We start from the raw sequence: 12,939 nt of genomic DNA, 5'->3' as shown, positions 1-12,939 counted from the left end.
GCTGATCTGGTCTAAGGGAACCTGGGGGCCCAGGCCCAGTCCACTCAGTCTCCCATTGTTGCCCAAAGTGGCCCTTAAGGTACTTCAAGGAAATCTGGGGTTCCACAGAACACAGTTTGAGAAATGCTGCTCAGCCCACCAGCTACTCATGGTCCAGAGGATATTTTGTGCTATCTCTGCTCTTCCAATGCTCTCTCCCAGAAGCTGCTTGCCTTTTCAATTTAGGTATAATGTCCTGACCCAGAAAGAAACTCAGAGCGTATATGATGTCAGGTATTATGGGGGCCAGTGTGAGACCGTATACAACGGGGAATGGAGAGAGCTTCGGTACGACCCCACCTGTGAGCGTCTCTACTATGGAGATGATGAGAAGTACTTCCGGAAACCCTACAATTTCCTGAAGTACCACTTTGAGGTAAGTCTGAACAGGGGTGCTCACAGGCCACTGGGTCGGTGCAGGGAGGGGAAGCTGTTGGTGGAGATAGCTGCCTTGCTTTGGAAGACCTTATTTCCTGTGGGGTTTGCTGGTGGCTGAAGGTCCCACTGCACCTGCCCTCACGCATGCTTAGTGCTGAAGAGGCAACGGCAGGGCCAGTGAGCCGCATACTGTAAATGGGACCAGCCCCTGCTAGATCTCGGCTCCAGTCCTAAGTCAATAAAATAGATTCGGGGCCTGATTTTCTAGGCTGCTTGTCAGAAGACCTATTTCCAGGTTTTGACTCTATTAGAATAGATGTATATCAGACCTTGAGCAGCTCACTGCCCCTCCACGGGCCCAGGTTATTAAGATGTAAAGTGGGGGCAGGAGAGGAGGTGGCTGGGGGTTCTGAGAACTGTGCTCCTGCTTCATCGGGAGCTGGTCCTCACTGGTGACCTTCATCTCTTGACTTTCTGTCCATGATTTTGTTGGAAGAAAGGGTTCCGCTATTGCAAAGTGCTTGCAAACTGTTGATGATCCCTAAGAGTCTCTCTCTTTAAAATTCTGCAGTCTCCTGGTCACCCTGTAGCTCACAACAAGCTCCAGAGCCTGGCCATTCCTTTCTTCACCCCTCACCCTCTGGGTAAGCCGTCTACACAGCAAACCTCACTGGAGGCTTACCATGTGTCAGCTCTTCTATTTTCACACAAATTCTCCCACCGAACCCTCATCACAAGACGATGCGTCAGATATTATTATTGGCCCATTTTAGATATTAAAAACCCCAGAGACTTAGAGGGATAAAGCGCCAGGCTCAGTAGGTAAGCCCAGACAAGATTTAAATCCAGATCTATCTGAACTAAGCCTGGCTATACATCTTTTAGAAGGGAGGCTAGATTATGCAAATTCTATCTATGAGTCATCCACATTCTATCTATAGAGAGAGATGATAGGATGCCAGTACTCTGAACAGTTATCTAGTCACATCCTCCCTCCCCCAAGTTTCTCAAGAGAAAAATATTGACAGAGGATAAGGCCAGGCTTATTGAGTCTGTTTTTAAGAAACTGGCTCTCACTATTCACAAGAGCCAAGACATGGAAGCAACCTAAAGGTCCATCATAAAGAAGATGTGTTGAATATATACAAAGGAATGTTGCTCAGCCATAAAAAAGAATGAAATGTTGTCATTTGTAGCAACATGGATGGACCTGGAGATTATCGCACAAGTGAAGTAAGCCAGACAGAGAAAGACAAATACTATATGATATCACTTATATGTGGAACCTAAAAAAATAATATCAATCAACTTATTTACAAAACAGAAACAGACTCATAGACATAGAAAACAAACTTAGGGCTACCAAAGGGGAAAGGGGGTGGGAGGGATAAATCAGGAGTATGGGATTAACAGATACACACTACTATATATAAAATAAACAAGAATTTACTGTATAGCACAGGGAACTATATTCAATACTTTGTAATAACCTATAATAGAAAAGAATCTGAAGCTGTATACCTGAAACTAACACAATATTGTAAGTCAACTACAGTTTAAAAAAAAGAAATTGGCTCTCCCCACCCCACTTCCACCTCTGCCATCAGGCTCCGTCTATGAGCTGGAAGGCATAGACGGTGTCATTTTTCTAAATTGGAGGACAGTCTAGGGCCTACGTGTCAGGCAAGAGAGACTAGGTTATGCTGTGGCAAAAAGGATTCTGAAATCTCAGTGCTTTAAAGCATCAATGCCCTACTTATTCTACTCATCCTTCCTAAGGTGGAAAAGAAACTCTCATCATCACAGACTCTCAGGACCCAAACTGATGGAGCCTCCAACTCAACACATGCTCTCGTGATTACAGAGCAAACCCCTCATAGGCTCCTATCCCTCATTTCCTTGGCTCACGAGACCACGCCTCAGGTCAAGCTAGCAGAGAAATGCAATCCTGGAATGAAATAACCAAACACTTGTGGGTGGTCCCTAAGCATACCTCTGCTTAGAACTATCTCCACCTGCATGCCTTTGCCCCTTTCCTCCCAGGTCCACGCCTAGACATGGCTTTCTGTATCTCTCCACTGCAGAGCCAAGCAACCATCTGTTCAAGAAGGATAAGCCCGCTGGAAAGAAATGCATGCTCAGAACAATATAGCATTTTATCAGAATCGTGTGTGTGTGTGTGTGTGTGTGTGTGTGTGTGTGTGTGTGTGTGTGTGTTTAAATAAATATTTTAGCAGTACCACTAAATACTAAGCACTGCTGAATTTTCTGTATTTTCGTATCAATTTGGAATAGCCTTTTAAAAGAGTTATTTATAATAATCTGAAACTTCGGATATTTTACAAAGCAAAGATTTAAATATTAAGTATGAACTGGAATATAATGCTAGTGCACAAGGCTAACATCTATGTGATGCTTTTCAGGCCCTGGCAGATACTACAGTCTCCTCAGAGTCCTACGATGATGCAAATGACCTTTATTCTAAAGTGAAAAATGACAAGTTTGTGTCGGCTGGAGTGACCATTGGTGTGGGCCCTGTAGGCAGCCCATTTACTGTGACTGCAGGTGTATCTGGGTCACGAGGCAGTTCGGTCTTGAATATGTTAAGCAAGTATAATCAGAAGGTATTAAAACATAATGCCCGTGTCACACAGTATTCCATAATCTATGCTGAACACGTATTACCTTAACTGCATTGAAAAGTACAGTAGTAATTGAACCTTCATTTGCTTGTGTAATTGGACATGTCTGATCAGTAGTAATCATGTTTGTTTTTCTTCTTACGCTTTCCCACGCAGAATCATCACAAAGGGAATAAAATTGCACCATAAGACTAGTACTCTTATCACTTTGCCCATCCTTTTTCATGGTTACCTGGAGCACAGAGGGAAATACTTAGAAGGGTAATGTCTTAAAGAGAAACAGCCAAGCCCTCTAAACCAGACTTGGAAGAATTCTAAAGCAAGCCCGGCTTTTCCAAGTAGATGGGAGGGCTGGCCTGCTTAATGAATCTTTCATTTCTTCATCAAACATTTACCATTAACTGCCTATTATCCGGAGAGGTCAGACAGTGCACCCTTGAGGAAGTTAGGAAGTCTGTCTAAACTGAGATCTAAAGACTAGTTCCAGTTGTCCAGATGAAAGGGGGCAGAAGTTAACAGAAGGCTGCTCTAGGTCTGGGAAACAGCACGTGCAAAGGCCTGGAGACGAGAGACTGCCTCACACAAATGTGGGATGGAAAGGACTTCCGCTGGCTGAAGCGCAGGTGGGAAGGGAAAGGAGGGAGTGATGAGGATGGAGAGGTAATCAGGAGCTAGAGAAATATTCACTGAATTGATCAGAAATTTACCAAAAGCCTCAAGACACTGATACCAGAACTGGGGATTTAGTTAGGGCTCAAAACATTATTTTGGATGATGAAAATACAGTTATAAAAATTAACTTCCTCAACAAATATAAATGACAGGGCTTCCCTGGTGGCGCAGTGGTTGGGAGCCCACCTGCCAATGCAGGGGTCACGGGTTCGAGCCCCGGTCCGGGAAGATCCCACATGCCGCAGGGCAACTAAGCCCGGGCGCCACAACTATTGAGCCTGTGCTCTAGAGCGTGTGAGCCACAACAACTGAGCCTGTGTGCCACAACTACTGAAGCCCGCATGCCTAGAGCCCGTGCTCCACAACAAGAGAACCCACCTCAATGAGAAGCCCCGCACCTCAAAGAAGCGTAATCCCTGCTCACTGTAACTAGAGAAAGCCCATGCACAGCAACAAAGACCCAATGCAACCAAAAATAAATAATAAATTAAAAAAAATTTATATATATAAATTACATTCTGGAGCTTTGCCACGAATAAGCTACTGATCTGAAGGGAAAGTACTGTTCTGAGATCTGACTGTCACAGATTCATGTGGACTTTTCTAAAAGCAGGTGGCTTCTTCCAACTTTCACTATCACTTTGGATCAAGGTTTACATTCCCTGCAAGTAAGGCTCGTACATGACCCCCTTCCTCTTAAACCAATCCAACCTCACCCTGTCCAGTGGATCCTGCTTTTCTTGATTACCGAACAGTACAAGACTACCACTAGAATGTAATCTCCATGAGGGCAGGGGCCTATCTCATTCAAGATCATGTCCTGTGCACCTAGCATAATGCATGTGACCGTAGGCACTGAAAGGTATTTGTTTAATAAATTAAGTGATATTGGCATTTCCTCATGTCATCAAAATATTCCTAAGCCTAATTTTTAATGGATACCTAACACTTGTGTAGCAGGTTGCATAATGCAGTGCTTTAATTAGAGCAGGGAGAAATGTGGAGGTGAGAATGGACTGGGGGCCGGACAGAGGAGAGGAGCACAGTGAAACACATTGTAGTCACCAACCCAGCAAAAGTTGATGAGAACCTGACCTGGACAGGGGCAGTGGGAACAGAGATGCAGACGTGGGAGAAGAAGCCAGGCTGGTGTCTAATATGTGTTTGCAAAATGTAATAATACTCTGTTATATGTATTTATGTTCATACAGTTACATGTGAATATATTTATATTTCCCACAGGTACTAAATACTGCCCTTTTGCATGATCTCATGTAGTAAAATGTATACTCTCTTTGTTCTCTTCCTTCATTCAATGGCGGTTGTTGTTACTGGCAGAAATATACCTTCATGAGAATTTTCACAAAGGTGCAGACTGCTCATTTTAAGATGAGGAGGGAGAATATCATGTTGGATGAAGTTATGCTGCAGTCATTACTGGAACTTCCAGAGCAGTACCATTACGGCATGTACGCCAAGTTCATCGATGACTACGGCACCCATTACATAACGTCTGGAACGATGGGTGGCATTTATGAATATATCCTGGTGCTTAACAAAGAAAGAATGGACATAGTTGGTAAGTAGAGCGGATGCTTGATGCACGCAGTGTTTGATGCGTACGCCAGACACGGTTTGCAATTTTCTAGGCACTGACTGTCAGCCACGCATGAACTCATTTAGCCTCCATGACAACTCTATAAGGTAGCATTAGTATTATTATTTACAGGGACTTGAGGTTCAAAAGGGTGAAATGACTTGCTAGTAAGCACTACAAACAGAATTTGAACTCAGACTTGTCTGGTTCTCCAGAACCACGTGTTTTCTATTGCACCATAGTTACCTCTTCAATAATAAAGGATCTCTGGGGTTTTGCTATTTAAAATGTTAAAACATTTTAAATATAGATTCTTGGTTAATGGAACTGCCATCCAATCAGTCAGTGATGACAGAAACTTGGAGTCATCCCAGATCCCTTCTTCCCTTTCACCCCTGTAGATCTCTAAGACCCTTCAGTTCTCTCTCCTGAGCAGCTCTTGTCAACATCCCTTCTTCTGCATCCCCTCCTACAATGGTAGGCTGGGTTCCCATCTTTCACTTACTACTGCATCATCTCCTAAATGGTCTCTAAGGGAAGATTCACCCCTTCCAATCCATTCTCAACAACTGCCACTAGAAGGATCCTCTGCTTCACAGATCTTATGACATCACCTCCTTGCTTAATATCCTGACTGGCTAAACTAAAGTCTAAACTCCTTAACACTGACATCAACAATCTTCATGGTCTCACTCCAAACTGCTAGAACAGTGGTTCTCAACACGTGTTGAGTATTAGTGTCACCTGGGAACGTGTTAGAAATGCAAATTCTCAGGCTCCCATCCCAAATCTGCTAAATCAGAAACTCTGGGAGTGGGCCCAGCAGTGTGTTTTGACAAGCCCTCCAGGTGATTCTGATGCTTAATACAGTTTGAGAACCACAGATCCAGTCAACGACTGAGTAGAAGGGTGAGAGGTGTATCCATATTTCAAAGCCAAGTTCAACTTCCAAGTTTCAAGAAGTCTCCCTGACTCCACCAGCCCAGGCTGGCCACTTCCTTCCTTCAACACATTCATATCAATTCCACACTGCTTAGTCTTTAAAACCAATTTTCCAAATGTTAATATTTCTCTCCTAATCTAGATAGCAAGATCCTTGAAAGCAAGCATCATGTCTGACAATTTTCCACCTCTTTAGCACTCAGTGCAGGGTGAGCGGATAAAACAAGACATGGAGTTTGAAAGCGGGCATTAACTGAGATTCCTGGCTAGGGTCATTCATTAACTCATCCATCTATTCATGTATCCATTCTTTTATAATTCAAATATCTATTGGGTATCTATTATGTGTTTGTGCTAGGGGTACAAAGGTGAGCAAATCTAAATACGGTCCTTAACATCTTGTAGCACAATACAAACTGCAGATTGAAACCCAACAGTAGGTCTTTTTTTTTGAGTGGGAGAACTTTACGGGTTTTTTTTCTTGAATTTTATTTTATTTATTTAATTTTTATATAGCAGGTTCTTATTAGTTATCTATTTCATACATATTGTGTATATATGTCAGTCCCAATCTCCCAATTCATCCCAGCACCACCTCCACACCCCCTGCTTTCCCCCCTTGGTGTCCATACATTTGTTCTCTACATCTGTGTCTCTCCAATAGTAGGTCTTGATATCAATGTATGGAACACAAACATCTTGAACAACACAGAACAGAATAAAAAATATCATAGTGGGTTGTAGGTAGTGAAGATAAATTATTGCTTCAAGAAAATTTTGCCAGTTAAAGACATGTACACATGGACAGAGTCATGATACAAAATAAATAGTTCAGGAGAGATCAGTGTAAAAAGAGTTTGAAAAAGTTAATTCAAGTGGATCTTTTTAGAGCCACTCAAAAACATGAGGAAGGAAAAAGAGCTAACGTTTGCTGAGTACTTACTAAGTTCCAGGACTGTTGTATACATTCTAATTTAATTTTCTTGACAACATTTGGAGGTTAGTGTAATTCTAGTTTTAGCCCCAGAAATGCTGAGGATCCTTAGGGAAGTTAATTACTTGGCCCAGGGCTGCAGGAAGCTGGCGTCAGAGCCCTGGACCTGGGGTCTTTCCACCACATGGCTGTGGTAGACCCTTTCATTTAGGCTCCGTCTTTGGTGGTGGATTACTAATTAATTGCCTGGGGTATCTCGAGCCCCTCCTCTTTAAAATCTGTGAGGCAGAAATGGGCTTCCAATGTGGTTAATATTCAAAAGGAGCCCACTAACGAATTGTCCCAGGGATAATTACCTCAGCTCTGTTTATAGAAAACCATATGTCGATAATAGCACAATTTGCTATTTGGGAAGAGCTGATTTTCTATAAATCCGGAAGGTTAGTGTTGCTTTTCTATAAATATGGAAATGTGCTAATCATCACCTCATCTGCTGGAGACTGCTAATAAATCAGAATGTCATTTACATATTAACCTACAAAGAACAAAAACATCTACCTTCTTTCCCTTTGACAAATAATAGAATCATGCACACCCTTCTCTCTATGTTTGATGTTTGTCTAATTTTCTCTTTGTCGCTTTTTCATCCTCTCTCTCACTCCCTTTCCCCTCTCTCTCTCTCTCTCTCTCTCCTCTTTTTCAATGTCTTTTTTCTCTCTGTGTATCTTTGATCTAATGACTTTAACAATATTTATATTCTATCAAGTGCTTGTTTCTAAGAAATACCCCGTGTGGTATACATCCATGTCCTCAAAGAGCTGAGCTTGGAATGGAATGATTTAAGTGAACACATGGGCTGGTTTGCTCTGAGGGGATCCTTTGTCCTTGGGTTTGCCTCAGATTCTCTATGGGTTCATCCCAGAGGACGCACAAGGCTGTTTTCTTCTAATGTGTTCTTTAGATAAAATGCTTCTCCCCCAAAGAGAGCATGAAACCATCCATCAAAAATCAGGGGATGTCTTGGATGTTGGGGAGGTGATGTTAGACTTCAGTGGGACCCTAGACTTTCCTCAAGGGCTGCTGCTGACAGCTTTCTACCTTCTACAGGAGTCAGTATGGATTGGGGCTTGAATTTCTGGATTTAGATTTTTTTTTCTCCTTCATCCCTTCTTTGGATCTCCTATTATTTGTCTTTGTATAAAGATCTGACAAAGAGAATAGTGCATTCACCATCTGGCTGCTCTGGAGTCTGGCCCTATTACAGAGCTGATAATTTACCTAGGACAGGGCAAGTACTTCAGTGACACCATTCTATTCATGTATGTTTCCTGCCTTCTTTGGCACATGCTGTGCTGTCAGCCTCCAAAGCACTTTCCTGTCTTGCCAACCTGACAGATTCCAACTCATTCTTTTGAACTTGTATGGGCAGCCCCACCTCCCTGCAACCTGCCCTGATATTCCTCTGCACATTCTTCCATAGTTTTGTTCGTTCAGACATGCATTCATCAACCATGTTAACTGAGTTTGTATCATGTGCCAGGTGAACAAAATCGACATGGTTCCGGTTCTTGCAAAGCTCACAGTCTAGGGGAGGAAACTAAATAAACAGCCAGAACCCCAGATGTCATCCTTGGTTCCTCCTTTACTTCTTGCCCCTCATCAGTGAGACCTGTCATCTTTACTTCTAAAGCATACGTGGCGTCTGTCCACATCTCTATTACCATCTAACTGGTCCAAACAACTATGATCTCTCATCTGGCCACTGCTAGAATATGATGGGTTTTTTTCTTTTCTTTCTCTTTTTTCTCTTTCCTTTCTTTCTTTCTCTGTGTTCTTTTCTTGTTGTTGTCATCGTTGCTGTCCCACTCACACTCTAACACAGCAAGCTTATTTTAGCCTACAGCCTTGGTACTAGCTATTCTCTCTGTCTGGGCTATCCTTCTCTCTGATATTTGCATAGCTGTATTCTAATCATTCAGATCTCAACTTAAATGCCCCCTCTTCAGGAAGGCCTTTTCTGACCATGTGGCAAGTCCCTCTTTGTTATAGCACCCTATTTCAATTCTCAGAACATCACTATATATTCTGTAATTACCATGCTCACATGCCTTTTTGTTTATTGTCAACCTCCTCCTTCTAGTATGCATGTTCCATGAAAGCAGGGGTCTCATATGTTTTGTTCACTGTTATACATTCATCTCCTAGAACAGTGCCTGGCCTTAATAACTTCTGTTGAGTCAGCTAATGAATAGATACATATAAAATTGCAAACTGTGATAAGAGCTGGCTAGAAAATGAACAGGTCGTAGAAATAGAGAATAACTGTGAGAGGAGAAGGAGAAGACAATCACTTAGTTTAGGATTATCTGGGAAAGTGTCTGGGATTAACTGGGATAAGGTCCAAAAGATATTCAGAAGGAGACTCCAAAGACAAGAAAGAGGGAGGATGTCCTGGGCAGAGTGGACAGCCTGCCATGTTTGAGAACTGAAATAAGCAACGTGTGGCTAAAGCCCGCAGGTGAGGGGAGGATGGAGGGAGCTGAGGTTGGAAGGAGCTGCAGAGCGTCTTGCTGGTCATGGTAAGAAGTATGGACCATGTCTGCAGTGAAACGGGAAACCACTGCAGGGTTATCAGCAGGGCACTGCCATGATCTAATCTCTGTGTCAGCAGGTTGTTCCAATACTATACAGAGTACAGATTACATGCGTTGAGAGTGGACTCAGGGAGCACAGTTAGAAGACTCTTGTTGACATCCAGGTAGGGAATAAAGAATGGAGATGAAAGAATATGATTGATTAGGGACATATTTTGAAAGCAGAGTTTAGATAATTTGCAGATGGCCTGGGTGTGAATTGTGAGGTGTACTCCTTCTACATTACATTACATTATATTTACATTATATTATATTACATTACATTATTTTCCTTCTACATTATATTTCTAACGCACACACACACACATTAGGGCAAGAAGAACATGATGAGTTTGCCTGGGAGGGCCAGCTTCCTGGGAGAGATGTCTCTCAACATGCAACATGAAGTAGAGTTTCTTAGCAGTTAAGGAATCTAAGTAAATCTGATAAGATCCCTCCATCAGGGATGCTGTAATAGAAACCATGCATGGAATAGAAAGTAAACTAATAGCCCTCAAGGCTCTAAAAGTTCATGATTCTATAGTTTGGGGCCATATTGAAAGGGCTCTGCAAAGACCTTAACAAAACATGACTTCTATTGATGCTCTGCTGGTGAGAAGCCAGTAGCATTTCACGGCCCCATATAAAAGCCATTAGGCAACGCGGTAGTAAAAAGAGTCCTTTTTACAAAGATGTCTTTGCTTTTCATGTAGGTCCTGCTATTTAAAAGCTAAAACTTTGCATCTCTGAGTCTCAGTTTTCCCATAACTAATGTGTGGATAATAAACTACTGCAAAAGGCTCTTATGAGAATTAACTCTAAAAAGCACGTGATAAATAAAACGGTCTAAACGGTAGTTACTATTATGGTTTACAGTTTTAGGTGGGATTGTAAGCAGCAAATATCATTTGATCAAGGACTGTGGAATGAAAAAATATGCCGGCAGATGGTAGCAAGGAATCCAGATTTTGGAGTCAGACACATCTGGGTGGGGATCTTGGTTCTACCAGTTAACAGTTGCATGACCTTGATCAGGGTACTTGATTTCTCTGAACCTTAGTTTTTTCAAGACCCAAATAGGAATGATAACAAGGGTTTGTTTGAGAATAATTCTAAGTACATCTTGCATGAAAAGTGTTTAAGCAGATAGTTTTCCCTTTAATGTAGGATATTAGGATAGCTTAGTGTTTGAAAATATGGGTTCTGTCACGTATTAGCTGTGTGATTACCAGCAGATTATTTAATCATTTTAAGTCTCAATTTTCTCACCTGTTAAGCTGGAGGTATTAATGGCATTTAACTGATAGAGTAATTGTGAGGAATAAGTGAACTTATCTACAGAAAATATTTAGTGTAATGCTCAGGCTCTAATGAGCACTCGATAAGCATCAATTGCTGAACAAGGTTCTAATTTAGATTCCTTGGGCTCAAATCTCATCTCCATCACTTACCAACCATGTGACCCTCAGGCAAATTAACCTCTTCATGCCTCAGTTTCCTGTTTCCCTAAATGAGACAATGACAGTAATACTTCATAGGATTGTTATGAATATGAAATGAAACAATCTGTGTGATCAGGTGGCCCAGGGCCTGGCATAGAGTAAGAGTTTAAAAATGGTACCTATTATTGCTGCACTATGTTGATGTTACTATTACCATATTTATTATTCCCTGCTTTCCAGTTATTAACTCTATAATGTTAACTGTCCTCTCATCTGTAAAGTGGGGACAATAAGACAGCATATCTCATAGGGCTCTGCAATTGGTCAGCTCTGAAACACTGTTCAAATGGAAGGGAAATCATTATCATCATGTCCAGCCTGCAGTGGGCAATATTTCCGCTGTAGACTTGGAGACTCATCAATCATGCCTCCTCCCCCACCTGCCCATTTTTTAAATCAACGTCATTCATTTCTTTCTCTAGAGCTTCATCCCGTTTTGGAGGGGCTGCTCCTCCCATTGATCAAGGTCAATTTGAATTCTCATCACTATCTTTCAAGGTGGTAACAACTCTGCCTAAATCAGTGCCTGCATTCCATTATGCCTCCCCTTGGTGGCTGCCAGATAACAGTGACGCTGGAAAAGATCCTTCTAGTGAGAGTACAGTACATTCAGCCAGTTACTGGTCATTGCCCTCTAGCTGGGGTCCTTGGCCAACTGGTCTACCACCTAACACACTGGGTAGAAAAAGTCACAGTGACATGACTAAAATCTCACTAAAGCTGATATCAATTATACTTCTACATTCTCTTCCTCCATCTTCCTTTTCTCTATTTATTCATTCCTTCAGTTTTTCATTCAACATTTATTAAGCCCACATAACATGGTAAGCACTGTCTAGATACCAACATGGGTCCTCTTATCTCATATAGAAGGTAATGGGGTTTCTCTGTTATAATCATCTGATTATAGTCAGGACAACCAAATTGATTACTACCTAAAATGGATTAACAAATTATCTTTTTATTCACTGTACTTAGAATTAACTGGTTCTAATAAAATATATTTACATATAAAAACTCCTAAGGTTGGTAATATATAATCATTCACATCTGGTATTGAAGATGATCTTCATAATAGCTTATGAGGAATTATATGATTATTTTTCCCAATTTTATAGAGAGAAAGCTGAGGTCCAAAGACCCAAAGTAAATGGCTCAACATGATTCAGTTAGTTTTTAACTAAGGTCTTCTGATGTAGAGCTTGTGTATTGTCCCACACCATTTCCCCACACTTCTGTCATTCATTCTGATACTATATTCCAGGGGCTTAGACTCTAGCAGCACTGGTAAGATGGCCAACAGTTAATGAACATTTCATTATGTGGCAGACACTGAGTTAGGCACTTTAAATGCACTATCTCATTTAATCCTCAGGAAAGACTGGGGAAGAGGATACTATAATCCCCAATTTACAAATGAAGAACTGAAACTCAGCAATGTTAAATAACTTGTGCAAGGTCAAGGTCATCTTGTTATTATGGGTGGAGCCAGAAGTCCACGTGAGAACCTGTGATGTAAGCCAACATGCCGTAATGCCTCAGAGACGTTTTACCTAGGATTTTTCAAACTGCCGGCCACAGCCCATTAGCAGATTGTAAG

At 41.7% G+C, this 12,939-nt stretch overlaps 1 protein-coding gene across 1 annotated transcript in view; it reads left to right on the top strand.

Annotated features, from left to right (window-relative positions):
• The window catches only part of C8A (complement C8 alpha chain), a 71,826-nt gene that overhangs the window by 37,591 nt on the left and 21,296 nt on the right, over positions 1-12,939 (top strand). Inside the window, exons 5-7 of the mRNA XM_060142578.1 lie at positions 226-415; positions 2,841-3,041; positions 5,070-5,310. Coding sequence (XP_059998561.1) covers positions 226-415; positions 2,841-3,041; positions 5,070-5,310 — 632 coding nt within the window. The remainder of the gene's footprint in view (positions 1-225; positions 416-2,840; positions 3,042-5,069; positions 5,311-12,939) is intronic.

The sequence above is a fragment of the Lagenorhynchus albirostris genome, chromosome 2 (genome assembly GCF_949774975.1).
Source record: "Lagenorhynchus albirostris chromosome 2, mLagAlb1.1, whole genome shotgun sequence".
In the NCBI taxonomy this organism is placed as follows: domain Eukaryota; kingdom Metazoa; phylum Chordata; class Mammalia; order Artiodactyla; family Delphinidae; genus Lagenorhynchus; species Lagenorhynchus albirostris.
This window is presented reverse-complemented; position numbering and strand designations above follow the sequence as displayed.